The sequence below is a fragment of the Copadichromis virginalis genome, linkage group LG13, assembly GCF_057382275.1.
Source record: "Copadichromis virginalis isolate Kocher_CV1m ecotype Utaka linkage group LG13, C_Virginalis_male_GT1.1, whole genome shotgun sequence".
Taxonomy (NCBI): Eukaryota; Metazoa; Chordata; class Actinopteri; order Cichliformes; family Cichlidae; genus Copadichromis; species Copadichromis virginalis.
In genome coordinates this window covers 16,439,030-16,466,902 of record NC_140630.1, presented here as the reverse complement: position 1 = coordinate 16,466,902, position 27,873 = coordinate 16,439,030, and the positions used below count along the sequence as shown (strand labels likewise).

General features: G+C 39.7%; 1 protein-coding gene across 12 annotated transcripts in view; it reads left to right on the top strand.

The window, feature by feature from the left end:
• kcnma1a (potassium large conductance calcium-activated channel, subfamily M, alpha member 1a) overlaps positions 1–27,873 on the top strand; it is a 150,838-nt gene that overhangs the window by 65,382 nt on the left and 57,583 nt on the right. For all 12 annotated transcript variants that reach the window (XM_085477566.1, XM_085477564.1, XM_085477565.1 and 9 more), the window contains exons 3-5: positions 9,144–9,205; positions 21,423–21,516; positions 22,084–22,195. In XM_085477566.1, coding sequence (XP_085333692.1) covers positions 9,144–9,205; positions 21,423–21,516; positions 22,084–22,195 — 268 coding nt within the window. The remainder of the gene's footprint in view (positions 1–9,143; positions 9,206–21,422; positions 21,517–22,083; positions 22,196–27,873) is intronic.

Genomic DNA, 27,873 nt, shown 5'->3' with positions numbered 1-27,873 from the left:
ACAGAGGTCAGTAATTTGCACCAGAGGTACACTTCAACTGTGAGAGACAGAATGTGAAAAAAAAATCCATGAATTCACATGGTAGGATTTGTAAAGAATTTATTCGTAAATTAGGGTGGAAAATAAGTATTTGGTCACCTCAAACAAGGAAAATCTCTGGCTCTCACAGACCTGTAACGTCTTCTGTAAGAAGCTTTTCTGTCCCCCACTCGTTACCTGTATGAATGGCACCTGTTTGAACTCATCATCTGTATAAAAGACACCTGTCCACAGCCTCAAACAGTCAGACTCCAAACTCCGCCATGGCCAAGACCAAAGAGCTTTCGAAGGACACCAGGAAAAGTATTGTAGACCTGCACCAGACTGGGAAGAGTGAATCTACAATAGGCAAGCAGCTTGGTGTGAAAAAATCAACTGTGGGAGCAATCATCAGAAAATGGAAGACATACAAGACCACTGATAATCTCCCTCGATCTGAGGCTCCACGCAAGATCTCATCCCGTGGGGTCAAAATGATCATGAGAACGGTGAGCAAAGATCCCAGAACCACACGGGGGGACCTGGTGAATGACCTGCAGAGAGCTGGGACCAAAGTAACAGAGGTCACCATCAGTAACACACTACAACGGCAGGGAATCAAATCCCGCAGTGCCAGACGTGTTCCGCTGCTGAAGCCAGTGCATGTCCAGGCCCGTCTGAAGTTTGCCAGAGAGCACATGGATGATACAGCAGAGGATTGGGAGAATGTCATGTGGTCAGATGAAACCAAAGTAGAACTTTTTGGTATAAACTCAACTCGTCGTGTTTGGAGGAAGACGAATACTGAGTTGCATCCCAAGAACACCATACCTACTGTGAAGCATGGGGGTGGAAACATCATGCTATGGGGCTGTTTTTCTGCCAAGGGGACAGGACGACTGATCCGTGTTAAGGACAGAATGAATGGGGCCATGTATCGTGAGATTTTGAGCCAAAACCTCCTTCCATCAGTGAGAACTTTGAAGATGAAACGAGGCTGGGTCTTCCAACATGACAATGATCCACAACACACCGCCCGGGCAACAAAGGAGTGGCTCCGTAAGAAGCATTAGAAAGTCCTGGAGTGGCCTAGCCAGTCTCCAGACCTCAACCCCATAGAAAATCTGTGGCGGGAGTTGAAAGTCCGTGTTGCTCGGCGACAGCCCCAAAACATCACTGCTCTCGAGAAGATCTGCATGGAGGAATGGGCCAAAATACCAGCTACTGTGTGTGCAAACCTGGTAAAGACCTATAGTAAACATTTGACCTCTGTTATTGCCAACAAAGGTTATGTTACAAAGTATTGAGTTGTATTTTGTTATTGACCAAATACTTATTTTCCACCCTGATTTACGAATAAATTCTTTACAAATCCTACCATGTGGATTCATGGATTTTTTTTTCACATTCTGTCTCTCACAGTTGAAGTGTACCTCTGGTGCAAATTACTGACCTCTGTCATCATTTTAGGTGGGTGAACTTGCACAATCGGTGGCTGACTAAATACTTTTTTGCCCCACTGTATGAGAGCGCATTTGTTTTTGGGATTTGAAAACAAAACAAAAAAAACATTGTGGGGGTGAGCAAGTTTATTTAGTCATTTCTTGGTGTTATGTAAGATGAAATAATACACCATATGCTGTCTGAGGAATAGGTAGGATTTCATATTAGAGCATTAGTAGTTAATTCTCAGAATTAGCAGTCAGTAGCTATAAGCATTATTATATAAGCATTTCTGTGTGTTCCAAACCCCTACATGTGCCTCACTGAAACAATTGGGCCAAATAGAAATATAAAAATACCGGAATATTTAGATACAGCTAATACTAATTTTAAACTTTGATTTGTGCGCATTTATTATCAAAATGGTTGACCTGCCGTTATTTGTGCAATCCTTGCAGCTCTAGATGGCTCTAAATCTGTGTGATCGGGTATTGCAAAACATGCCAGCAACAAATTAAGCGTGACTATGCAGAATTTGGAATGCAGAAATCTAACTCTTCTTGTTGTGGCTTGTTGTGGGCTTGCACCTGTTCTGTTGACATCGCCAGAGTTCATTTTAAACAGAGTCAGCGCTCTGAAAGTGTTACATTTCACACCGTGTTTGTATTTTCATGCGTCAAAATCGGGCAGAGTCCCGGCAGTGTCACATTGCCAGCTTTTGCAATGTTAAAATTATTTTTTTTTTTATAGCTGAAGACATTATGGCTTTGGCAGCAGGCAAAAGCAATAATGGAAGAAAAAGTAGGAAGTGGGAAGAAAGTATCGTTAAATTCAGGGATGTGAGGAGAGTGAGATGTAGATTCTAATCTGTAATTTCACCACGCACTGCATTGTTTTCAAACTTTCCAGTGATTTATTGGAAATGGGCTGAGTCATCCCCATTTCTCATGCTTTTCTCTAAAATCACAATATTTGAGACTTCTGCAAGGAGTTTTTACAGACCCTACGATGTTATCTGCGTTAGTGGGCGACGTTGTTGCCAGCATTTTGTGTCTCTGTGTAGTGCATTATGTGTTGATTACCATGCAAAGTGCCCTGGTGGTTTACATGCTCTTTTTTTGTGGTCAGCTTGTTGTGATTTGGCGCTATATAAATAAAATTGAACCTCTACTTTTTCTGCTTATTCGTACATTCCCTCACGTCCATTCTGACAGTTCTCCAGACATAAGGTCTTTTTCCAACATTACTTGTGATAGTGTATGCAACAGAATAAACATGTAAATGCTGAAAATCCAACTTTTTTACTTTTCATGGCTTTAAAAGCAAAGTTTTTTGGTGGATGAATGATAATGATTATTCTTGAAGGACATGTTAATGTCCTCCAACCAAGTCTCTATTCAACTGTTCCCCAGAGACCCCAGAGAACAGCTACTGTGTGACCTTGGATGGTAACACAAATTGAGCTAGCTGTGAGAGCGAGGACGAGATATGAGTGGAAAGAAAGGAGACAGGATTGTGTTGCCTAGCGCAACATTTAGAGCCAGCAGTATTTTCACTACTCGATTCCAACCAGACAATTCAACCTCATAAAACCTCAGATTCTTTTCTTTAAAAAGGAGCTAAGACGTATAACAACTGTTAAAAAGAAACAGATGTACACTAGACAGATGAGAAGTATAAAACATTACCGAGATATTCTAACAGTAGTGGTAGACATTTCATTACAGGGGACTAGATGTAGTTCAGTACTCAACTCCTCCATCTCCTTCCCCAATAGACTTGACTAAAATAAACTCAGTCTACAGTGGATTCAAATAATGGAAGAAAAAAAAACAAACAGACACACTGATGCACAACTCACTCGAGCTTCAGCTCGTTTGCTGCCTGCTTTTTGTCCTCTGTGCCTCTCTTAATTTAAACTTATACAGTGGAGAAGAGAGTATTATAAAAAAACAAACAGAGCTCCAGCTTTAGAAAAATAAGAACAGTTTTGAAACCGCATTTAATCAGTAAAATGCTTTTGTAGTGAAGGTGGCAATTAGCAATCAGGCCAAGGGAAAGTCTGTTCAGAGGTTAGCTATCAGCAGACTGATCATCAGACAGTGTGAAGTGGACTTTCAGTCCCTTGAAAGCCTAGAAGTAAATTGCTTTAATTCAAGGTTGCCTCAAAAGCAAACCAAAAAAAATTGGACTTTTGGTTTATATTTGGATTTCAGCAACGTGCTGCTAATTGCATTGAGGCTCTTAGGTCTCTTTCCAGTCCGCTGGGCATAATCTGAGCCTTAGAATTTGTTTGGCTCCTGTTGTTAATAATCACGTACTTTCCGAAGCTGCCGGTGTATTCGATAGGAACACGCTGGCGTGAATTGGTATGCTTGTGGCACCTCTGTTCAGTCTCACGGAGCGAATCAGTAGTCTAGGTTGAGTTATGCAGTCTGTGGCTGGAATATAGAGTGCGGCGTTCTGACAGGGGATATCACAATGTGTGCTGATGTATGGGTGTATGCCATCAAAGTTTAATGGAGGTTTCCTTTGCTGACATTCCCTCAGAGAGAGGCTCACACTTCTGCCTCACGGTGACATACGATTCTGTTTCCTAGTGCATCTCAATCTGCATTGACACCATAGACCCGTGACTGATAATGTAGGAGTGGATGTTATGAAAGCAAACACTTGGGATTGATGCAAATGTTTGCTCTGCAGTGCAAACATTGTGACAAGTTGATGAGAAAGGGAAAGCTATAGTGTTGCATCTCTTTTCTGTTTCACTGACAGGTCAATTATTCAGAGAAAATCTGTATAGAATATGAATTAACACATAATGTTCTTTATTGTTTTGAAGTCTGTTGAAAAAATACAAACCATATATTGTATGTGTTTGGGGATTAAAACCATAGGAAAGCAGAAACGCTACACTGGATTGGCCAGAGATTTTCTTGGCTGTGGACCTCTGAAATCCTTTCTGGCTGAGGCATCAATCACACATTTTGGAGCTCTTCTTTCTGGCTAACCCAGCGAGCCAGGCTGGATTAATGAACAAGCTTATCCTGATGCCATACAGTACTGATGGGCATTCTTGACTTCCCAAAGATGTTTCCCACTCATGTAATCTTCGGAAACAAATCAGGATTCCTAGAAACCCTTCATGACACCCTTTATTGTTTCAATTATCTCTAGAAGCTTACTAGCATACATAAATACATGCATGCACACATTTGTATGTACCAGCAGCAGCAAGATACATAGTAGGACTGCCTCTTTTGTCACATGCTGCTATTATGTCTATAGCAAAAGCTTTTAATAAATGAATTAGCATTTCAGCGGCTATGAAAGTCATCTTTAACCCGTGAGAAAAACTTCCCTTAAATGGATGACAAAGTGGATTTCTAATTTAGCAGCTAATGATAGCTAGCTTGGTTAGAGCTTTGTCACCCAAGCCTTGAGACTGGTAGTGCTTTTCCGTAGCAACTGGCAGTAGCTAAGGGATCACTATCTGGTCTCTGGGCTTGTGTAAAGAGGACTTTAGCAATTGATTTCACAGTGGTTTCCAGCAAACACTTTCAAGCAGTTGGGGAGTACTAATTTTTTTCTTTGCAACCAGTGGCTGCTAGATGGTTGTTAACCAGTCTCTTGGCCTGTGTGACTGAGGCCTTAGTAAACTGCATCTGTAAACAGGCATAGGTCAGACTGGCTTTTAAAATATTGTGTCTTAATCAACATGAGTAAAAACTACTTCTGTCAAATTTTAGTTGGTTTGTCCACTGTAAAGAAGACATTCCCACATTCTGGTTATTATAGGCAGAATGTCTTTTTAAAATTAATTTTAGTGAAATCTAAATGTGTGTAGGCATGTCTTTAACCCTTTCTCAGTTTACCATGGAGAAATGCATAACTGTACTCTGTCTTGATCACTTAAAAGAAATATGGTAGAAACAGAGGAGCTTTGATTCACTGACCTCTTGACCTCATACTTGGCCTTAATGTGAAGTGATTTCTCTGTATATTGCCACCCTACATCACCTGCCTTCGGGAGTCCGCTGTCTTCTTGTCACAAAGTGCAGTTACAGGACAGAGGAAGTCATTAGATAGGATCCTTGTTGGGGAAGGAAGTCATGTGTGAAATTTTGGCTCAGTTTTAGGGCGCTTCCGATGGCGAGCTGTGATGGGCTCTTAAAATTCTTTAGACTTACAAATCAGCTCAGTGTGTCAGACTTGCATGTGTGTTTATATGTGTAAGTTAGTGTTATTATGTGTTTACAATTCTGATCGTGTCATTTGAGAGCCGCCGCCTTTAGCCTGCTTGCAGTAAGAGAACCTGAAACCCTAACGCTTTCAAGTTCACACACAAACACATACACCCACACACACAGACACACACATCCACAATTTGTTGCTGCCCTGTTTACACTTGGAGTCTTCTAGTGTGCCTGCTGAAGTGCACCTCGGAAAGCATTTGACAGATTTAGCTTAGCACTTTAAATATAGAAAGGGGTACACCAATGAAAACCTAGACATCATGTTCGAAAGCTGTTCCTCAGACATGATGCTGGCATATTCCAGTTGATAAGAAATGTGACTCACCGATGTCATTTAATCACATGTGAATCACTGAATGTTTACATAAATGGCCCCCCGAAATAATTTTGAGGTATTACAAATGCAGGAGCTATACTTAGTAATCTTTGTACTGCTGCTGAGGTTTCTGATTAAATTTCTTTTTGGAAGTGGAGGAAATGCCCCTTCTGCTATTACTGCTGCTGTAGTTTGTCATTGCATTTTCCTTGATTTGAAGTGGCGGATGCTCAGTTGGTTGCCCTTGGTAGATTATGGTTTTGAGGTCAACAGTTAGCCCTTATAGATGAGAGACACTGAGAGTGAGGAAAAGTGTAGTGTATGGGGTGTGGGGAGGGGTGGGCTGCAAAACACAGTTGAATAACTGGGTCATTTTAAGATGATGACGTTTCTCATCTCTTCAGCTCAGAGCTGGGTATTCACTGTTAACTGCTTTGTTTTCATTTTCTGTGTATTTTCTTGTGTTTTCTGTATTGCTTTAATTCTTTAATGCATTTTACTGAAAAACTGAGATATTATAAGATTAATGACTTAACTCAATTTTCATTCTTGCAGAGCCAGCAAGCAGTGCCCACCAATTTATTTGTTTGTTTTTGTAATTTTGGTTATATCTAGAGCAAAATAGTTGACAAAATAGGGTGTTTTATTAAAGCATGATGATGTTTTGGAAATTATTAGTGATTTGCCATTATATCAATATCCGCGTTATAACGGCCGATAAATGAAAATTTTAAAAAGTGATGAACAGAATGGAGAAACACTCTTTGACCATGTTATGAGTACTTGTGTTACATAGTTTTTCCACCAAAGTGCCCTCTCTAAGCAGCACAACGCACAAACTCTGTAAGTGCTGACAACATATGTGCGTTTAAAATGTCACAAACACAACCAGCTAATCCGCACAGAGTTGGGCAGAGTATCATATTATATAGTATATTATCTTAGTGAGAACTCATGAATAATTACACATAACAAATGGTAGGAGAATCTAATTATGTTTTTTGTGGCTGATATATAATACCAATTATCGGCATCAGAATTGGTCTTAAAAATCCAATATCTGTCAAGGTGTATATGTTACAGGGTATGGCTACTGTAACTGAGAAGTTGGTTATGGTGCCTTTGGTGCCTAGCCAAAGTGCCAGAATCGATGCTTCATATAATGGTAGTCCATCTCGATGGGAACATCAGTGTTTTACATGCAGTCTCTGCTATGTTTGAACTGTTGATTTTCCACCATCACAGCCATCAAACTTCCAAAGCGACTGACACTAACTTTCATTCTAGTCACATTTCCTGAGACTTACAGATCCATTCGTGGTTTGTGGAGAACTAACATTGCACTCTCGTAGTATTGTCAGATTTAGAATGTACAGTAGATTAGATTCTCCTGTTTTCATTGTATTTCTGTCATTCTCTAAAATTTACAGGTGGATGTGGTATTAGACCAGTAGCCATGCTACTATTATAAAGTGTTGGCATACCAGACCACAGATGATTAGGTGTCTGCTAATGCAACATAAACACCTTGTCTACTATCACCTCCTGAAAGTCTGAACGTTGCTTAAGAATCAGTTCTCACAAGTAGTGAGAAAAGATGTCCTGACTATTTATTGTTACAGAAATTACAGAGCATCATTACAGAAATCAATGTCATTTTAATGCATTTTCTTTTACATAAGCAATAGTATTCCAACAAACAGGTTAAAGTATAACATTGATTAGATTCTCTTAAGAAAATACAAAACTTGTGTAAGATTACTCAGTTTGGCTTTGATGCTCAACAAGCATCTGCCAAAGACTATCTATGACCATCTTTTGGGGAAAAACACACAACAAGGCAGCATTAGAATGAGATAATGCACCATAATGGACTACTACCTCTTCTATTTAGAGTAGTGGAGTGCCTTTCATTAAAAAAAAAAACCCCAAAATTGCTGACATTATGGTAGCGTTTCAGCTTGAGCTTTCTCTTTGTGTCTTTTATGCGGAACCTCATTGATGTCTTTGGCTTGTTTAGTTATTCCTTCCCTTGACCTCTCTGGGTTCGGAATTGCCATCATCCCCTGTTCAAGCAGGGAGCTATTAAAAATGCAATGAGGAGTGGGTGGGTGGGAGGTGTTTACCTCAGCCACAATGCGCTGGATCAATACAAAGGACCCATCACATGAAAGTTATCAAGCTCCCATCATCAATAATAAATGGGCCAATCAGCAGGGATATTGAGCTTCTATTGTGAGATGGCTGAATGGGAGAAGGGATCATCAGAGAGGAACTATTATACGACGCTACATTGGTCAGCTGTTGCGACGATGATTGTGATGATCACAGTGAGGATGATGATGATTTGAGCCCTGATGTTGCTGCAGGGGGTTATTGTGGCACTTTTTAACTGCTGGTCTGGAACAAGAAGAGACATGCATGTGCTTACAATAAGGTGTTTTCAAGCAGCTTCTGAATTTCTTTTATACTACATTTGAAGAGACGGGAAGAAAATGATACTATTTTCGTGTTTATAAGATCCGTATCCACTTAACTCATTTATAGCAATGCTTTGGGACTCAAACCTTTGCAAGATATAAAAAAACATGAATAACTGCAGGGTTCTGGTATTGATGTTATTAATGGAAGTGATAGATAGTCGCAGTAACATTACAGACCCCAGTCTAGCATAATACATTGTTTCAGTGCAGTAGCTTGGAAGCACATGTCAACACTTGATAGTTGTGGTCCTCTCTAAGTGCTTCCTCTTAACCCCCTAAAACACACACTGTTGTTGCTCTTCTCATCAGCTTGCCTATGTGCACCCTTCCTTTGCTCCCTGTAATTGTGCCGCCTCCTTTTGTACACTGCCTGTGTTCAATACGCGGTATTTGCTGACATGAGAGTTGGCATTCATTATTCAGTGTGTGCTATTTGAAAATGTCTACCCATTCTGCAACCTGCAGGAGGCAAGCCACTATTTAATTACAGATGCTGTAACTAGTGTTGCAAATTGTGTCCAACCCAGATGAGTGCAGTGTTTTGTTTACTGTAAATTGTATTAATGAGCATAGTGGAAGTGCATGAAAGTAATTTCTCTTTCCCTTGTCTTTTTTCTCTCTCCTTAGGTGGTGTTAGTCTTTGCACTCAGCATCGGGGCCCTTGGAATATACTTTATAGACTCCTCAGAGTAAGTGTCAGTCTCATTAGGGTGTAATTTCACTCATGCTCCACCAGCGTTACCGATGACAACTTTAGATTAAATTAAATGAGTACAGTTTTTTGTTACATGCATTTATTTTGGCCTGCGCGCTGTATCTGAATGATGGGCGCACATGTGTGCTTACTCATCTTCACAGAGTGCAATCTCTGAAATGCAAACGCACATATCAACACCCCCACAAGCACTCAAGAAGCAGCGATGCTCACGCGTACTGTATGGACACACACGCACATACACACATCTCCATCGGAAGATTTGTCAATGGGAGGCCTGTCAGTTTCCATGGTAACAGAGATAGGCAGATACTGTATGTGTTGGGGAGCTTGTTCTGTGTGCGAGTACGGGTGTGTGGGTATTGTCAGTTTATGTGTATCCCTGGCTGGCAGTCACCCAGAGACAGATTGCAGGCCTGGCATCTCTCCGACATCTATTGCAGCTACTTTCACACCATTCAGTCTAACTGTACCTTTTGAAGGGATAGTTTTCTGGTTCTCTCTAGTAAAAGATATTGTGTTATTAGCTCTGGCAGCACATCCCATAGCCAGACTACACTCGAGATACAAAATTATTGGCTAAAAAAATATAGCAGCTCAAATGGAGAGCCAGAAAACATTTAATCAACCTAATTCTCTTTGTCAGGAGGTGTGATAAAGGGTTCCAGTGTGTATATTATTACTGCTCAACAAAACCTGTAATACGCTGTATGTTTATATGCTGTATCAGAAGTGTTATTTTGAGGGGCGGGGAACATATTTTTGTATCTTCCTAGTTTCCATATGCATCCTTGTAACCATGTAATTGTTTGTTAGAGGTTGATGCTGAAAATCAAGATCAGGAATGCATGACAGTGCCCTAAAAAAACATACAGTGACTTTGACAGCACTTACTTTTATGCATTAGTGATTAACCAAAATAAATCTGCAGTGGCTGCGGGTAAGGGAATGTTGACTGTAGTGTTATCCTAACTTACTGATCATACAGGGAAGAAACCGGGTGCAACTATTTCACCATATTTATTTCTTGCAGTAATGCCTTGCTTCTGTAGTTTATTTTTGCTTTATTACTGGTGTTAACTGTGAAATTGTGTCTTGAGGGAACCGAGTCTGAAACAGGAATAGAGATGCAAATTTCTCAAAAGAAGTAAATCTGAAATGCAATCCAACTTATTCAGTCTTATCTCTTAGCATCAGATGAAAATTATTCATGGGCTGAATCCACTCAGTCATTTGCACCTCAGGATAAAAACCTTTACTTCTTCCTCCACATCTTTTCATATATATTCTGTGTTCCCCCCACCCCAACCCCAGGATTCTTTCTAATCAACGTTTTTGGAATTATTATTATGATTCATTTATTTGGACAAAAAAAGGGGGATTCAAGATACAGTTTTACAAGTAAAAATCCTTGCTGGATGATTAAAAAATAAAATAAAAAATAACAATCACAGGCACCTGGTTGGCATTCATCACATGATACTTGAAAGTGAAATGTGGTCTCAAAAGTCCTTTGGCAGCTGAGCCATGCTGTTACATAACACTCATGCAAAAATGATCATATTTGGAGACAATATGTGTAGCATATTGCATCACACATCCATATAACTGATATAACTGTGTAGTCTGCACACACATTGGTGTACATTCATCATGTACACCAGTTTCAACCCTTAATGTAAATTAAGGGATAAATTAATCAGGCACTAATCGGGTTAAACTAATCAGGTTAAACTAAACGTGGAAGTAACTCGTTGCATGATCTGTTGAAGTTAAAACTTAGCACAAGGACTGGTAATTTAAGTAAGTTTGAACAAGTTGTTGGCTGCTTATCTCCTGGGATTTTCCCGCACAACCATCTCTAGGGTTTGCAGAGAATTTTCCAAAAGGGGAAAATATCCACCGAGTGCCAGTTATCTGGGTGAAAATGTTGTCTGGTCCGATTTCTGCTGTGACATTCACATGTAGGATCTTAAAACAAAATGACAGCATCCGTCCATCCTGCCTGTATCAGTTCCTTGGCACACTTTGAACTCCTGAGTACCAATTGAGTAACGCTTGAAACCACAGCCTGCCTGAGTATTGTTGCTGTCCATATTTATTTCTTTATGACCACAGTGTTACCCAAGTTCTAGCGGAATAACATGCCAAGCTTAACCAATCTTAAAACTGGTTTCATGAACGTCACAGTGAGTTCACTGTACTCAAATAGCCTAAACCGTCACCAGATCTCAAACCAACAGAGCACCTTTAGGATGTAGCGGAACAGGAAATGTGCAGCCAACAAATCTGCAGCAACTGTGTGATGATATGATGTCAAACCAAAATCTCTAAGAAATGTTTCCAGGATCATGCTGAATCTGTGCCACAGAGAATTAGGGCAGTTCTGAAGGCTAATGGGGGTCCAATCCCCTATTAGTAAATTATAAATAATAAAGTGACTGGTAGGTGTAAGGTTTGGATACTACACTCAATTATACTTATCACATAGTAATAAAGTATAGGTTATACTCAGTGTGCTTAATGTCTGAACACCAAACTTATAGGGTTAAAAAAGAATGTATAGCTGTAGCTTTCTTTAGACTATTTCACCTTTGAATGTCATAATGCAAACTTTAAGTGTATTTCTTTGTGACTCAACTTCTGAGAGGCACTGACCTGATGTCTCTATGCTCGCACTAACCTGAGGCTTTCTCCACCCTTACTGTCGTCATTAGCTCAAGCTTGTCATTTATCACGTGTGTACTTCCACTCAGGGAGGGGGGCTACTAATCAACCCCAAGGAGCTCCACTTGACGCTTTAGCATTTCACATCGTAAATAGGACCAGCCTTGTGTTATGGCCATACTTTCACTACAGCAGCTGAAGCCTCTTGCGTGCTCTGCGCCATTTGTTACATGTCAGCTGACCACATCCTAATTCTTTGTCAACTGTCTTCTAAGAAAGACATCTTTGTCTCGGCACCAATCTGCTCTAACATCTAATTGCAAACAATATCTGAAAGTTGCAGCTGCTGACCTCAAAATAATCCAAGGCGTGTATCGTGCTGGCCATTGTGCAAATTACACGTTGCATCTACGCTACCTGTCACTTGCACCTGTCGCAAGCTTTACATTTTACTCCCCGTTTTTGGCTATGATTAGCCCACGCAGTCCAACAAGCTTCTACACAAGGGCACAGTTGTGGACACACATTCTTTCTCTCATTATCACCCTTTGTTTTATGTTACACACGCATGTATGTCGGATATAAAAAAATAAATTCATACATTGCAATGGTGACACTCGCATTCTTCTCCTCCAAATGCTTGCGTTTAAAAAAGCTCCCCAGATATGACCTTCTCTCCCACCAGCATCCCTGCCACTAAATGTTAATGACTGAGAAATCAATGAGCGCAGATTTATAGGTCACTCTTTTAATGGCAGCAATTACTCCAGACTCATGGACTATTCAGGCTCAGTGCCTTGCTTTCCCAATCTGCTATTTTGGCCATGGGATGAACTGAACATCCTTCTGAAATTGTCTGTGAAAAAGGCAACAGTAATGGGAAGGATTACGGTTCGTTCCCTGTGGTGATGGCAAAAAGAGACATGCGGTGGAGTAAGTGCATGTGGGTTGGACCTCGTGAGGCTGGAGCTGCACGATGGGCTTTTATATCTACTTCAGTGATGTAGGGAAACCCCGTGAGGCCACATAAGGGTAAAACACTGAAGAAAATGTAGCGTTCTGGAGGCCCAGGTCAGTCTCCTAGGAGCCGTGTTGCTTCTACCTTTCGGCAAATGGGACTTTTCCTAGCAGGAGTTATGCTGGCCAGTATTCTCCACAGATAAAAAAAACAGCAAAGTCTTCTGTGGAAGCAGGTAGACAGAGTTCAAAGCTGGGAATTGGTAATTGGATGCCCTTCCAGTTGAACAAATATATTACTTGTCACTGACTTGGAAACCATGTTGTTGTTGTTAAGCAGATTGCTTCTTATGATTTTTCCCCCCCGAATGAATGGTAATGTAACTTTAATGAAAAAGATTGTCCATCTGTTTATTTTCTCAAACTGCTTGTTTACCACAGTGCACATAATAATGGATGATAAGGCAATGCCTTTTCTCTTCCTCTGCGGCAGACTTCACTTGCCAAACTGATGCTATTTTGGGGATGTTTTCAATGGGAGAATACTGCGTCCTCTCCCGCCCACATCTGAATCTGTTTTAATACCTTGGCCCATTCCTCGTTCTTCATCCCTTTTTTCCCCTCCCCTTCCTCTGTGCTCCCATGAAACAAAGAGGAATGTAGGACAAAGTCTCTGCAGGCTGCTCTTAAAGGGATGCCCTTGTTCCTGCTCCACTTCTGTTTCTATTCTCTCCTCTCTCGATCCCTCCATGTCACACATGCATGCTTCTGCATGCGCATGCTTGCACAGGCACGTTAATGTGAAGAGGTGCCCGTCTGTATAAGCATACAGACTCAATTTTGCCTCAAAGAGGCTTGAAAAGCAGCATCTGGTGCCCGTAACTCTATCATTGGTGTGTGATCGCAAAGAAGCAGTGCCTGATTATTCATTAATAGGGTAAGGTGAGAAATATGGCTGAGCACTGAGGCAAGCACAGGAGACTGTCACAATGAAGGGTAGCCTATTAAAGGACGTTGGGTGTTTGCAACACCTGATTGTTGTGTCTGGGTGGAATAGCTTTGTTTCTGTATGGATCAGCGAGGACTGTGTAACTATGAGTATGATTAAGTCATAGTTAACACCATTCCCAAGTGGATTCAGACTTAATCCACAACTTGCAGGGTAAAAAGAAAAATGACTCCCATCAAGATGCAATTTTCATCAATTTACCAAAATTTCTCCCACTTGAGACAAAAATAGCATTTCAATATTTTTATCCAAACTCTTAGGGGGATTTTCTCTTGCCCGATAACTGAGCGATTATCAACACTTGAATGAAAAGGAAAAACTATGAGAAATGATTAAATGTCAACAACATTTTTGTGAATGTTGTGGAACGTAACAGCACTGTTTGGTCACAATGGAGCCTCTCTCCTACACTGCTAAAATTAGGCTATTTAATTGCCTTTGTCATCTGCGTGTGGCCTAAGAAAGAGTCTGAAAAATATTCCTGGTTCACTTTCGATTAAGCTATAGATGTGACAATATAGCATAACAGTCCTAAAGCATTATTATAATGACAGTTACCTTGTGAATCCCGTGCATGCACTGCATCATGGTCAAGGTCTAATGAAAGAAATGACTGGACACATGATTAGCCAGGTCACTTGAAACTTTGTCAGTTTGATTGTTAACCCTCTCCAGGCAGACGTTGCTGATTTGCAACAGTTAGAAACTAACAACCTGATTACCCCACATACATATTTTATGAGTTTTTTTTACTCAGAAGTACCACTGCAGGACTTGGTTGTGCATTAGCAACAAAAAACTTACAAATGGTTACATCTTGCCATGTTGATGCTAATAAACAAAGATGTTCTTTTTTCTTCTCCTGATGTTCTATAAGTGGGCGCGATTTTAGACACAGCATGGGAGATACCCCAGAAGACAAAAATGATTACTCTATATCGGAAAAAAATGTTCATTTTTCTTGATTGGTCCTCATCTAGAAAAAACTTAAAACAAACTGGTACAAAATTACACATACCATGAATTGCTCTCAACAGTTCCCATGACTATTGATCGTGAGCTTCTCCCAGTTGACCTTTGGTGACACCCAAGGTATTCTATAGTCTATAGTCTATTACAGGGCTAACATGGAGAGACAAGAAATTGGAAAAATTGTAATCTTACCTTTTCAGACCATTAAAACTCTCTGAACACACAAAGTAAGTTTTCTATCACTTACTGTGAATGATCTGAAACTGAATTAAACTATGATAGAATTAAAATAATAGTTTTTCTCTCTAATGGATAAACTATTTTAAAGGAATCTTACTTCTGAGTTTTAGGAGAAATGTCTTTTTGATAAGAATATTGCAATAAATATTATATATGTGTTATATAATAAACTCAGTGAAATAATTCCCTGACAATTCTTGATAACCATGTGACAAATTAATTTTTTAAATATTAATTTTCATTTTTTTTGTGATATTTGCTATATCTGGCACTTTTCTTAATACAATTTATTGCTCCAAAATGTTTTGTGCAATTTATATAGCCCTTTCAGGGGGAAAGAAAATCACACTGGTGATGTAGAAGCCTCAAAAACGTGCAAAATCTCGTGCATTAAAATTGACTAGGCATTAAGGAGTTAATATTGTGTCCTTAAAGAAGGTTATTTTACATGAATAGGTGATAATGCCCTGATTAAATGACCTGAAATGAGACCAAATAGGAGTAGGACTCAGCACAGCCGACTTAATTGCTTGACGACTTTCATCAGTGAGCTGATAAAGACTTACACTTTCTGAATAACCACAGTTTATTATCTCTTAATTAGTTTGTGTTCAAAAGCAGAGTTGCTTGTTTCATGTATTTTAGCTTTTGTGGCTTTGCAGTATATTAAAAATGCACTCACCTGTTGATTTTCTTTTTCTTTTTGCTGCTTGCATTATATGAAATTGTGCTTTCTTTTAAAGGTGAGCTATTTTCATTCATAGGCAGCTTGAGACTAAAATAAAGTCTTAATACAGGATACGCCTGCAGCAGGAGGCAAGTCATTTGCACTCACATTACAAAATTGAGTTGTCTATTTTTAGCTTCCCTGGAGGGATTTTATTTGTCCGTTGCCCTTGTCGTTGCTAAAGTATTTCTTATTTTAGTAATGGTGCCTCGACCTAAATCAATCAGAGTACCAACCTGGCCTTCTTTCAGCTTCACAGACCCCTCCCTGCTGTGCCGCTTCCATGTGCTGTCCTCTGGAGAAATGCTGCACCTAAGCTATTAGACGTTTGGGTATTATCCCCGACACATCCGTATTTTTCAGCCCGAGCACATTTATTAACACCTGATGACTTTTAAAAAATGAGACTCAGAAAATGCAATAATCTAAAACAAAGAGTGCGACATTTCTCGTCTATGAAGAGTGACTCAGATTTGGTGTGTGTTGCACGGTGATTGTAAGCATTAGTCATGTCAGCAGTAGCGTGTTGTTGTTGTTTCCTCAGGGAGAAACCTTGCTGTTGCTCCTGCAGCTAGCCAAGGTCATGTGCAGGCTAACGAATGACTGGGTCCTGCTGACGGACTGAAGGTGTTCGGGACTATTTTTAGATCATCATCATCAACATACTCTGTTGCCCTTGAGACGCAAATGACTTTTTGCCTGTCTGGCCCATGTTGCGGTGGGTTAGGTGGGGATCAGAGGATTTTGATGCTTCTACCTTTAATATCCTGCGAGATTTTGCCCCTAATTGTTATTCTGCGTGTGTATACATGTGCATATCTAGTCCTAGTTTAGGTAATAAGCACAGTGGGGTTGGAGATGAAGAGTTTTTCCGCTGTCACTTTTACATCTTCGGCTCTTCTCCCTCTTATGTCACAACCTTTCTTCTCTCCTTGTCTAATCTCTACATGTCTTGCTGCTGTCTTTCTTTCTCTCCCACCACCCCTGCTCCCTCCTCTTGCTCCGTCTCTCTCTCGTCTCCTCTTCCTGTCAGGCACGATGGTGTAACCCCAGGCTGTGGCAGAGCTTAAGGAGTAATAAGACCTGTGGTGGGCAGATCTATTTTCTGCAGGACACTGGCAGCATGTGGCCAGGAATCCCTTGTGATTGCAGAGTGTGAAATGACATTGAAAGCAGGAATCTGGATTTTGTCTTGTCTTACACACTCTTTGTGTGGGAAGGTGACACAGATAGTGGGGTTCAATAACAGAAGCGCCCATCCTATTGCTGGGCAATGCATAACAGAATTAAAAGGCTTATCATCTTTTTGAATAGTTGTTCAGGTCAATAATGAGTGAATTCATGGGCAACCCACTTTTATCCCATGACAAATTGATAACATGTGACGTTGACAAAGGCATATGCAGTGGCACCTGGACATGGCTGCAGAATTCTCAAGTATGAACCCATTTTTAAGGGATTTTGAATTGAATTTTGTCAGGCCACAGTTGTTGCTAATTATTTGCTTTTGTCCTTAACATTTAACTTTAAGGCTTCATTAACTATTTCATGACTACTTTTGAGCTGTGTGACTAAAACACTCATCCAAGAAGTCACTTGGATGAGTGACGAAACGTTTCTCCCACAAAACGCTACGTCCAGATGAACAGAATCAACTTTTGGAGATGTAGAATAGAAGAATAGATAGAATAGAATAATCCTTTAATTGTCTCACAAGGGGAAATTTGGTTGTAACAGCAGCCAGAAAGACACATATACAACAAACGGTAAACAGGACACAGAACAGAAACATACACAATTTTTCTTACATATTTACATTAAGGACAATGGTTACTATAAACAGAGTACTGTACAGTTATTAAAATTAAATAAAATTAACTACAGATAAGAGGCAAACCAGGTTGTAGTGCAAATCGGTTGATTAAATTATTGCAGTTACAGCGCAGATGTAAACATCTGTTTGTTGGGAGCAGTTCTGATTGTATGTGTGACTAAAAGTGTTAACGTGACAGTAATGTCAACTTTTAAAGTTTACATGTTGTCTCCAGGCTTTCATTGGTTTCCTTCTGTCACAGGAAGAAACTTGCTGGGTTAATTTTCCTTGATCAAGGCACAGTAACTTGGAGCTTGTTCTCAGGTGTCGCCCACTGCTCTCTTACTTAGGATTATATGCTATGAATGAATTTTGCCTTAGGTTATCCTTTATAAATCCCCTAACTTAAAAATGCCATGTCTGAAGAAATTTTTGTTGAGTTGCAAGGGGTCAGTTTGAGGAGGGGTGTCTCAGAGTTCACTCATCAGAATCAGTAAATGGTAAATGGAGACTTATATAGCGTTTTTCTGCCCTCATGGAGCACTCAAAGCACTTTATACGACATGCCACATTCACCCATTCACACCAGCACTTTTTTCTATGCTTTTCAGTGCTTTTTAGCTAACATTCACATGCATTCATCCTCCGATGGATGCATCTGAGAGCAACTTGGGGTTAGTATCTTACCCAAGGATACTTGGCATACAGACTAGGGGAGCCAGAGATCGAACCGCTAAACTTTTGATCAGTAGTTGACCTGCTCTATACCTCCTGAGCTACACCCAGTAGGAATATAATGACCTGGCATCTGTTTCTGTGCCAAGGACCTACTGAGTTCCTTAAATCCAAGTTTAGCAGGAGTAAACTGAATAGTAATGCCATATTTTTCTCGCAAAATCTGTCTTGTGTAAATTCTTGTTTTCTATGGTTGACGGATAGACAGAGAATTGTAATACAAATGAATTGCTTGTTTATGTATAATACATACTGTGCTAAATTCTTGGGTCAGCCGTAATTTCTTTCCATTTCCTTTCATACTTTCTTGTAATTTTTAACATGGTCTCCATGCTTTGTTACTAGTAGCCAGTCGCAAAAACACATAATATATTCCCATCCCTTTACTTGAATGTATAAAGAAAACACAGTTTGAAAGGCGTACAATAGTATTTTGGTACAAGTAAGATGATTTCTAAAGAGCTATTAGCTCAGCTATCTCACTATTGTGCTCAGTGTGCGGTTACAACAAAACTGAGGAAACTGGAAAAGTGGAAGACAAAATATCGGGCCTAAAAAAAAAAACTAAAAAAACATTAAGATTTCATCCAGTGGTGTTGACAAAATGCATGTAATTATGAATGCAGACAGCATCCAATTCATTTTTCAGCATGACAATGATCCCAAACACACTGCCAATCCAGTAAAAGCATAGTTGGAGAGAAAAACACAAAATTGAACACTGTCAGTCATGGATTGGCCTCCCTAGAGTCTGGACCCCAACATTATTGAGGCAGTGTGGGATCATCTTGACAGAAAGCAGAACAAAAGGCAGCAGACAGTCATAAAAGAGATATTTGCATGTATATTTGCACGTTTCAATAAATAACATTTTTCTAGCAGAATTCTGGAACAAATATTTCTACTTAACATCGTCTGAATATTAAACCTGGCCTCACAATATAAAACAGTCTCTCTGGCCTTTTAGCTTCTAAATGTTCCACTTAGTTTGTCAAGTAGTTCCTGCTTTGTGTATCTTTCTGTGAGGCTCAGGTACTGTAGTGCACAGTCAGCTTTTTTTTTTTTTTTTGGCTGGGAACTGCTTTCTGCTGCATTTAGTGCAGCTTTAGATTAAAGGAATACATTATTTGAAAAAATGTTGCTTTAATGTTAGCAGACAAAACATAACAATTTGTACGCGTGTGATGGCACTCAACTCTATGACTGCAGTACATCGAATCCATTTATTAGCACACCTGTATTAGGAGTGTGGCTTCATTTTTATTTGTGCTTTTAAAAATGTCCACAAAAGAACAGCCAAGGTTGGCAAATCTAATGCAGGGAGAAGGTGGAAAAACCAGTGGACTTGAAAAAAGTCACCTGTCTGTTCTTGTTTTTCTTCCTTTGTAGTTCACATTGCCGTAATATGCAGTTTAAAATTCAGCCGCTCTATAATTGGACTGTACCCATGTTGTACTGATGAAATCATCTCACTGTGTCTTCCCCCTACTTTAGTTAATGATGAGCTTTGCTTTCCAATGATGATTATAAAATGACTAAACACGAGCTCTCTGTGTAACCATTGTGTTGTTTTTCTAAAGCGAATAGACGGCAGATTCAGTGAACCACACGAGCCCTGCTGCTGCTGCCATGCTTTCTCTGTATTGTCAAGAGTCAGTCACATGACTTTAGTGGTTATTCAGAATTAGGCCAGAGCTGGGCCCAAGGGAAAACTCCACAGTGACCGCTCCAAATGGTGTCTTCAGTATGCACCATCTGCATGTGTATAAATGTGTGCTTATGATCATATGTGCTTTGTTAAGACACTGACTTGCGCTTAGGTCTGCAAACATTAGCTAAGGTTGAACTTCTAAATCATTGTGTGAGTTTCACTGTGTAGATGTTAGAAGATTTGCGGATGAATATTTTGGATGCCAAATACTTATTATTTACTTATTATCTGTGAGCTGCTTCAATTTGATCTGATATCGCGTAGAGATACTTCTGGTGGTCCATTACTTTAGCTCTAAGGATTAGATTTTTAAACAGTTGCTGCATAAATTAGACTAATCCATATCATCCTAGCTCTCAGCATCAGTGTCTAAAAGATCACATCAGTCTTTAGGATATGCCCAACAAGGCCACGTATTAGAAGTTGGATCATCCTCTTCGAGCAATCTTCCTTCTCTACTTAGTCAGCCATTATAAAAAAAGCATCAGGTGATCAAGGGTCTGATGTTAACTGGAAGATGATTAAGTTTCACTAATCATTTCCTTTGGGGGTCTCATTATGTGGTAAACTCCATTCTGATTCATACACTGCATCCCCATGGGCCCCCTACATACACATGTAGACTTAAACATTTAACTTGACTTTGAACTGTGTGCTGTGGTAATAGCCCAGTGTGTCTTCCCTCACCGCTCTATACATTCCCAAAAGGTCGCCTATAGTCAGCCACACCGTAATGCATATTCATGCTTATCCCCACAGTGGGATTTCCTCATTACTCAAGAGCAAAATACTATAGGCCCATGACCAAGTGAAGAATGGGGTGGGCACAGAGCCTGTTATTGCTTTTGTTGCGAGCACCAACTCGCTAATGGTTAATCATCACGCGGTAAATAAGAAAATGGATCATATGACAGACCAGACAGTTAATAACTCATTTTTCATCATCTGCCTTTTTGAAGAGTATCACCAGCCCAGTGATTGCAGTCTCCACACATTCTCGTCAAATGAGGGACTATCTTTTGGAAGATTTGTGTGTGACAGACGAGGAATAATTTATGCGTGTTGAAAGTACTGTCACATCAAAGCAAACTCCACTTTCAGTATATTTTTGGCCGTTTCATCTAGATGCGATTGACTCTACAGCTAAGCTAGAGCCATAAGTCTTTCATCTTGCTCTATGACCCGCCCCTCCCACTCACTCCTCGGACTCAGTCGACGTAAAACACCATCATTGCATTGAGCTCAGTATTACGGGAGATTTCAGTTTTATTACAGTGGTTATAACTCCATATTTTGATCAAATTATTTCACATTTACTGACTGATAATTGCTGTTAACTGATAATTCTCTCTGTCTCTAGTCCTATAGAATCCTGCCAGAACTTCTACAAAGATTTCACGTTACAGATTGATATGGCCTTCAACGTATTCTTCCTTCTTTACTTTGGCCTGCGGGTAAGCTGGTGCATGCACACACCCATTTTTTACATGCATCTGCTGTGCAATGAATGTACTACAAAATACAGCCATATAGCTGTTGTTTTATCTTCAAAAAGGCTCTTTAATGCATCTGACTTCATTCATTTACTGCTTTTTATTGATTTTATTTTTATGATGGCATAAAAAACAGTTACTTTGAGACACAGTAATCTTTTGGACATGCATGTGCAGACTTTTACCTTAGTCACCCATTACTCAAACAGCGTACCTTTAGTTTAAGCTGACATTGCTGTAACGATGTTCCCAGCATGGCTGTCATGCAAGAGCAGAATTCCGATGGTGCAAATGCTATCCGGATGCTTGACATCCTGAATGAATGAAAAAAACAAACAAACTCATAAGCTGCTTACACCAACAACCATTACTGCATGACTCAGCAAGTAGGGTGAAGCTTTTGTCATTGTGTATAATAAGTCAGCATTGTCAAAAGAAGACACAGCAGTTTGAAGAGCGGGCTGTGGCAAAGTCAGGATGTTTTGTGCAAAATTAACCTTCAGTTGTCACCTTTTTTCTTTTTGACAGTTTATAGCAGCCAATGACAAGCTGTGGTTCTGGCTGGAGGTCAACTCAGTGGTTGACTTCTTCACTGTTCCTCCTGTGTTCGTCTCTGTCTACTTAAACAGAAGCTGGCTTGGTAAGTTTCCATATCCATAAACTTAAACTTATAGCTCTCACTCTATCGACCCTATTGCTTTTCCTTTCCGCTTATTTTTAATAATTTTCATCCTCACATTTGTGTCTTTCTATTCCTTTTTGCCCTCTGTCATTGAATGCCACCCTTCCTTTTTATCTCCTCCTATCACTCCCACCGTCTCCCCATCACTGGGAGCAAATCTCGGAGGCTCTCTTGCTTGCGGCTACAGTCAATGTTCCCTCGTCATTGAAAGTGACAGGGCTGGGTTCCTCTGATGTTTCAGGGAACACAGACACAGCAGAGTGGATCAACTAATGGGAGTGAAAGTGACTCAGAGTAGGGCTGTGGCTCAGTGACTCTCCATGTTTGTGCTTCACATTCATTAGTACTTGGTCCGTCGAGGCGTTGCACCTGGGGTACCTCACAGTGCTGTACCATCTATTAGACTCATTCACATCCATGCGAACAAAAAAATGCACATGTAAAAGCATGTGATATCCCCATACACACTTATACACACTCTCGCATGAGCAGACTGGAAAATACCCTAACCTGCATTACATAACGACCTATTTTTTCCCCACCGTGTTTAGATGATGTGACCTAAATTACATTGCAGTTCTTTGTAGGTGTGTTCTTTTTTGGATGCTCTGCCTCTCTGCTTTTAAAAACCTCAAAAAAGAAGCTCGTTCGTGCCGACACTATTCCAGCGTTGGTCTTATTGTATCACTGGAATACAAAAATTGCTGAGCGACAATGTTAATGCAGTAGTCACACTAATAATGACATTTAGCCTTCCTTCAAATTGCCATTTTTGTCGAGTTTGTCTCCAACACTCTTTATCAGTAACAGTAGGAGTGCTCAAATATTACAATTAATTAAATGTGACCGTTTCAGGGTGCTCTTGGTGTTCACTGCTACATTTTTAAGGATTTCACTGAGTTTTAAAAGAGTAGAGCAATCGATATTGCCATTGGCAAGGTTTTTGTAAATTTGAGAAGAAACACGAGGAATCACTCGATAATGCTGGTTTTCCTCAGGTTTTTTTTTTTTACATGCCCGCCAGAATCACTGACTCTGTGAAGTAATGTGAGGCTGTGAATGTTTGATCTCTGAGTTGATGAAGGTTTCTTAAGAAGCGCAGAGTGGTTCGCGAATTTCACACGGAACAAGCTGTGTAATGAATTAGACGTGGCCAAGCCAAGTAGTCTGGTTTCATGATGCAAGGTGTCCTCATCTCCTCCCCAGAAGACTGTTGGCGTTAGGCCCTTGATGAGGATGATGAAAGATTGTGAAATAGTGGTCTGGCTGCTGGCTGATGTTCTGTAATGATTATTAAATATCCTGCATGTAGACCTGATGCAGGAAAGAACAACACCTTAACATATAATCCAGCTTCACTGTGAGCTGTTATCCTTAAACAAAATGTGCCTATAATGTTTTTTTTATTTAGAGATGCCCTAGATTCCAGGGCTCTTCATTATTTTTAAATGGGGAGACTCAGTGCGTTTCAGTTTCACAGTGGTGACACGAGAGGTGGCATCTCCACCTCATAAAAACGAAGACATTTTTTATTTTAGTGCTGGACTTGTCTAACAGCAGCACAGTAAAAGAACAGAAAACCCTCTGTCATGCGTTGGGATGGGTTTATTTTTACCGGGCGTTGTGTTTAATAGCAACATAAAGTGCTGCGAAGCCCATGTTATAAAATTAACAGAGCGTCGATCTGCAGTAGGATGTGACGGTCGATTTTAGAATACCAATCATGTGCTGAAAGTGTCTTCATATTCAGGTCGAGAACCTGAGAATAGCAGTCATTATTAACTGCTTATATCCTGTATTAATAAGGGAGTTAATATGGAACTCTGTGGTGGGAGGAAAATAAGCACAATTAAACGGTATCAGTCAGAACCTGATCTGCTTTCTGATGGTGACCTTTGCAATTCACTGTTAAATAAATGAAATTGCCCGTTTTGCTTTAGCTGTGTATGTGGTTGTTCACTTCCATCAGACAGCTTAACAGGGCCAAAACGAGCTAATGCACAACTGCTGTTACTTTCATTTAGTTAAGTGTCCATACTGTTCCTTAACACAGGCTTTGTTAGAAGCCATGGTGGCTGTTAAGAGTGCGTATTGTGCTCTTCAATCCCCTTGGATTGGTTCATCTTCACTTCAATTAGCTGGTAGGGAATACACACCACACACCAGCCAGCATAATATATCACAATTATACTACCTCTCGTTTCAGTCCTGGAGAAGACCAGTGGAAATTCAGTGGAGGTGTGCCCAGTTAATAAAAAGCCCACTAATAAGGGCTCTGCCCTGTGCTCTGTGGTAGAGTATTCACCCACTTTGCACACAAGGCAGTGCCTGTATACGCTGTGCACATTTTAAGTCATGTTCTCTTTGGCTTTGCAAATTGGACATTGATTAAGGGGAGGAGAATGATGTGAGGCTAATGTAAGAGTGCATGTAGAGTTCTTCCTTGGAAAAAGGAATTAATCTCCTTTAACTACTTGAACTTAACATTTCTCCCAAGAGTCCTGACAGTGTGGGATTTGCCGTTTGAAAGATGCTCATAGATCTTGTGGCTACTGAGCCTTAGCTTTCACACTCTGTAAGTTAACTCCATGCCTTTCCACCACAGCCATTACAGAGGACTACCTTCCCAGTTTTAAATATTTAAGGAATAAAACAATTTTTTAAAGACAAATGGCATCATGAAAATACCTAAAGACAACTGCAAAGTCTATTTTATTTCTATTTCATTGTATTTGATTAAAGTGTGCTGTTTTTGGATAGCCAGTAAGAAATGGTGTCAATCTAATGTTATTGAAGTTTCACTGGCCTGAAGAATGTGCAGGAGTTTGTAGCCTTCAGACGTGCCTTATATTCTGACATGCTACTGCCTCCTAGTGGTGGGTTAGTTTGTTGGTTTCCTGCTGAAAGAGGCTTACAGCACCTGATATGGGCATGATCGCTTTATATGGCCCTTCAGCCCATGGTAGGGAAGGGAAACTGTTTCGAGGGAAGTTTAAGCCTCTTTGGTATAGCCAGGCTTCTCGCGTGTTGCAGTTTGAACATTTTTTTTTGTATGTATTGATAAATATGGACTGTTTATCCTCCATGAATGAGCAGGAAGAGTCAGTGCTGTGTACACTTGCTGAGGATCTGTGTGTTTAGATTAGCGTAGCATCATATAATCTAATCCTGGCTTGGTTTACTGTCAGTGTTATCCCAGATGAACTGCTCCAGCCTGCCGATTGATAAAAAGCCCCAGAAAGCTGCCCGTCCAGGACATGTGACACAGAGTCAGTGCTTGGGCTTGCAAAGCCTCAATTAAGTAAGAGCGGGCACAGAACAGAAAACCTTTTTTTTTGAATGAGCATCTGGCAAGCTGACACATGTGTGCAAGAGGCTTTAGCATGTGCGGGAAAGAGATTTTCTCATACATGAACACAGCAAGAGAATTTCATTGAGGTTTCTTTTTTGGTTTGTTTTTAACATGATTTTTACATAATACACATTTTTTTTTTATAGAAAAGAAATTATTGTGTGTTATAATTGTTGTAGGCCTTTGTGGGGCTGTTTTTCTTGCTCTCACTCAGTGTAGGTGAAGTCTCAGATGTGATAGCGTGAACAGATATTTCTCCACAAAGTCTCACAAAGTGTTAAACGCAAGACAAAATACCACACGCACAGATGTACAGCATAACACAAACACAGATGCTTCACACTAATTGAGAAAAATGTGTTCTGCAGCCACCTGCATCGCAGCATCACTGTGTGTTTGGTGGCATGTCTGATATTTGCAATCTGAACGCCAAATTTGCGAAGTATTTGTTGATGTTGTCACATCAGTTTTATGTCAAAAAGCTGGCTGCTATGTTTTGTGTTGTAAGTGCAACACAGCATTTCTGTGTTTGCCAGTCGAACAAATATACAGTTTCAGTTTGTGGAGCGTAGTCATTTGTTTTTATGTACAATTTTGTTTGTTATTGTTAAACAGGTGTGAATCACTGCATCCAAAGCCAATGCGAAAAGGCAAAACACAGTGAGGTCAGTTAGGATTACATGTGTGCAGTATGAATTACGATCCACACCATCAGTTGGATTTTTTTTTATATACTAAAGTAAAATTAGAATACTACTTAAGTAGGCTAGCAATGATATAAACAAAACATATTTAAAGTAGTTGAAGTAAAACTTTCAAGAATCATCTGTATAAATGATATCATAGTATAATACTTATGAATTTATTGATTCATACATTTAATGTTGCAGCTGTTGTTGACCTGTTGTTACACCATATATGGCTAGATTTCTTGATATATCAGCGAAATAATACACATCTAAAGCTTTAAAATAAATAAACTACAATAATTGCATCCATCATGTAGTGGAGTAAAAACAGGAAGCAGCATAACACCAAGGGGAGTATTACATTTTTTCAATAGGATATCAGCGTCTATGAAAACATGATTTGTGGTCATTAAAAAATATGAAATTTAAACTTATGTTGCTAATTTATTTTCCTTAATTAATATTAAGTTTAATATTGTACATTTGTTCAACTGTTTTATTATTCATTGACATTATTTATAGATGGTCGTTGTTACAACTAAAGAAAACTAAAAATAAACTAAAAAGCATTATTTATATATACATGTATCTGTGTTGCCGCACGACATGACAGGGTGAGGCAGAGCCATCATGGACAGGAGAAACGCATCTTTTGCTTATCTGCTTCCAACAGAATAACGCACCATGTCACAAAGGTTTCTTGAACACAGCAGTGAGTTCACTGTACTCAAATAGCCTCTGCAGTCACCAGATCTCAGTCTAATAGACCACCTTTGGGATTTAGTGGAAATAAAGATGTGTATCTTGTGCAGATGACTGTAAATTCAACTGTGTGATGCTATCATGTTTGTATGGCTCAAAAAGGAATATTTTCCAGCACCTTGCTAAATTTGTGCCAAGAGGCATTAAGGCAGTTATGAAGAGAAAAGCGAGTCCAACTCAGTACTAGCACAGAGTACTTTACAAAGGAGCTGGTGAGTGTATTTATAATTTGTTGTTGTTGTTTGGGTTTAAAAAAACAAACAAACAGGTTTTTGCAAAAGTACAATATCAGATTTCTCTTTCAGATTTCAGTCCCATTCTGGGCCATAAACATGAGAAAAACACAGCTTCAGTTGCCATAGATACAAAGTGATTACTGAGGGTCATGACAATATAATCTGGATTTTATGTCGTCTTGTTGCTTCCAGCTCCAGAGGGAGTCTTTCCTTTGATTCTGCTAAAATACCTGGAGCTGGAGGATTCATTTGTGTCTGTTTAAAAAAAAAAAAAAAAAAAGTTTCAGGAATTTATGCCCTAAATACATGTTTACATGGAAGTGTAGATTCTTTATCTGTAGTCCTAATCTGACAGAGATGGGTTTTGTTTTTGTTTTTTTACTTTTTTTTTTTTTTACTGTCAGACAGAGTTGTTTGAAATTTCATTGTGAAAACAGGTCTCTCATTTTATGTACGGATTATTGTTTTTGTTCTGCTTTATTTTCATCTCTGTTAATCCCTGGCATGGTTCAGACTTTTTTGAAAGGTTTGACACAGCTGTGTTGATGGAGACGTGGCTTTATAGGGGCTAGTAGTAAATCACTAAAAGGGGCAGGA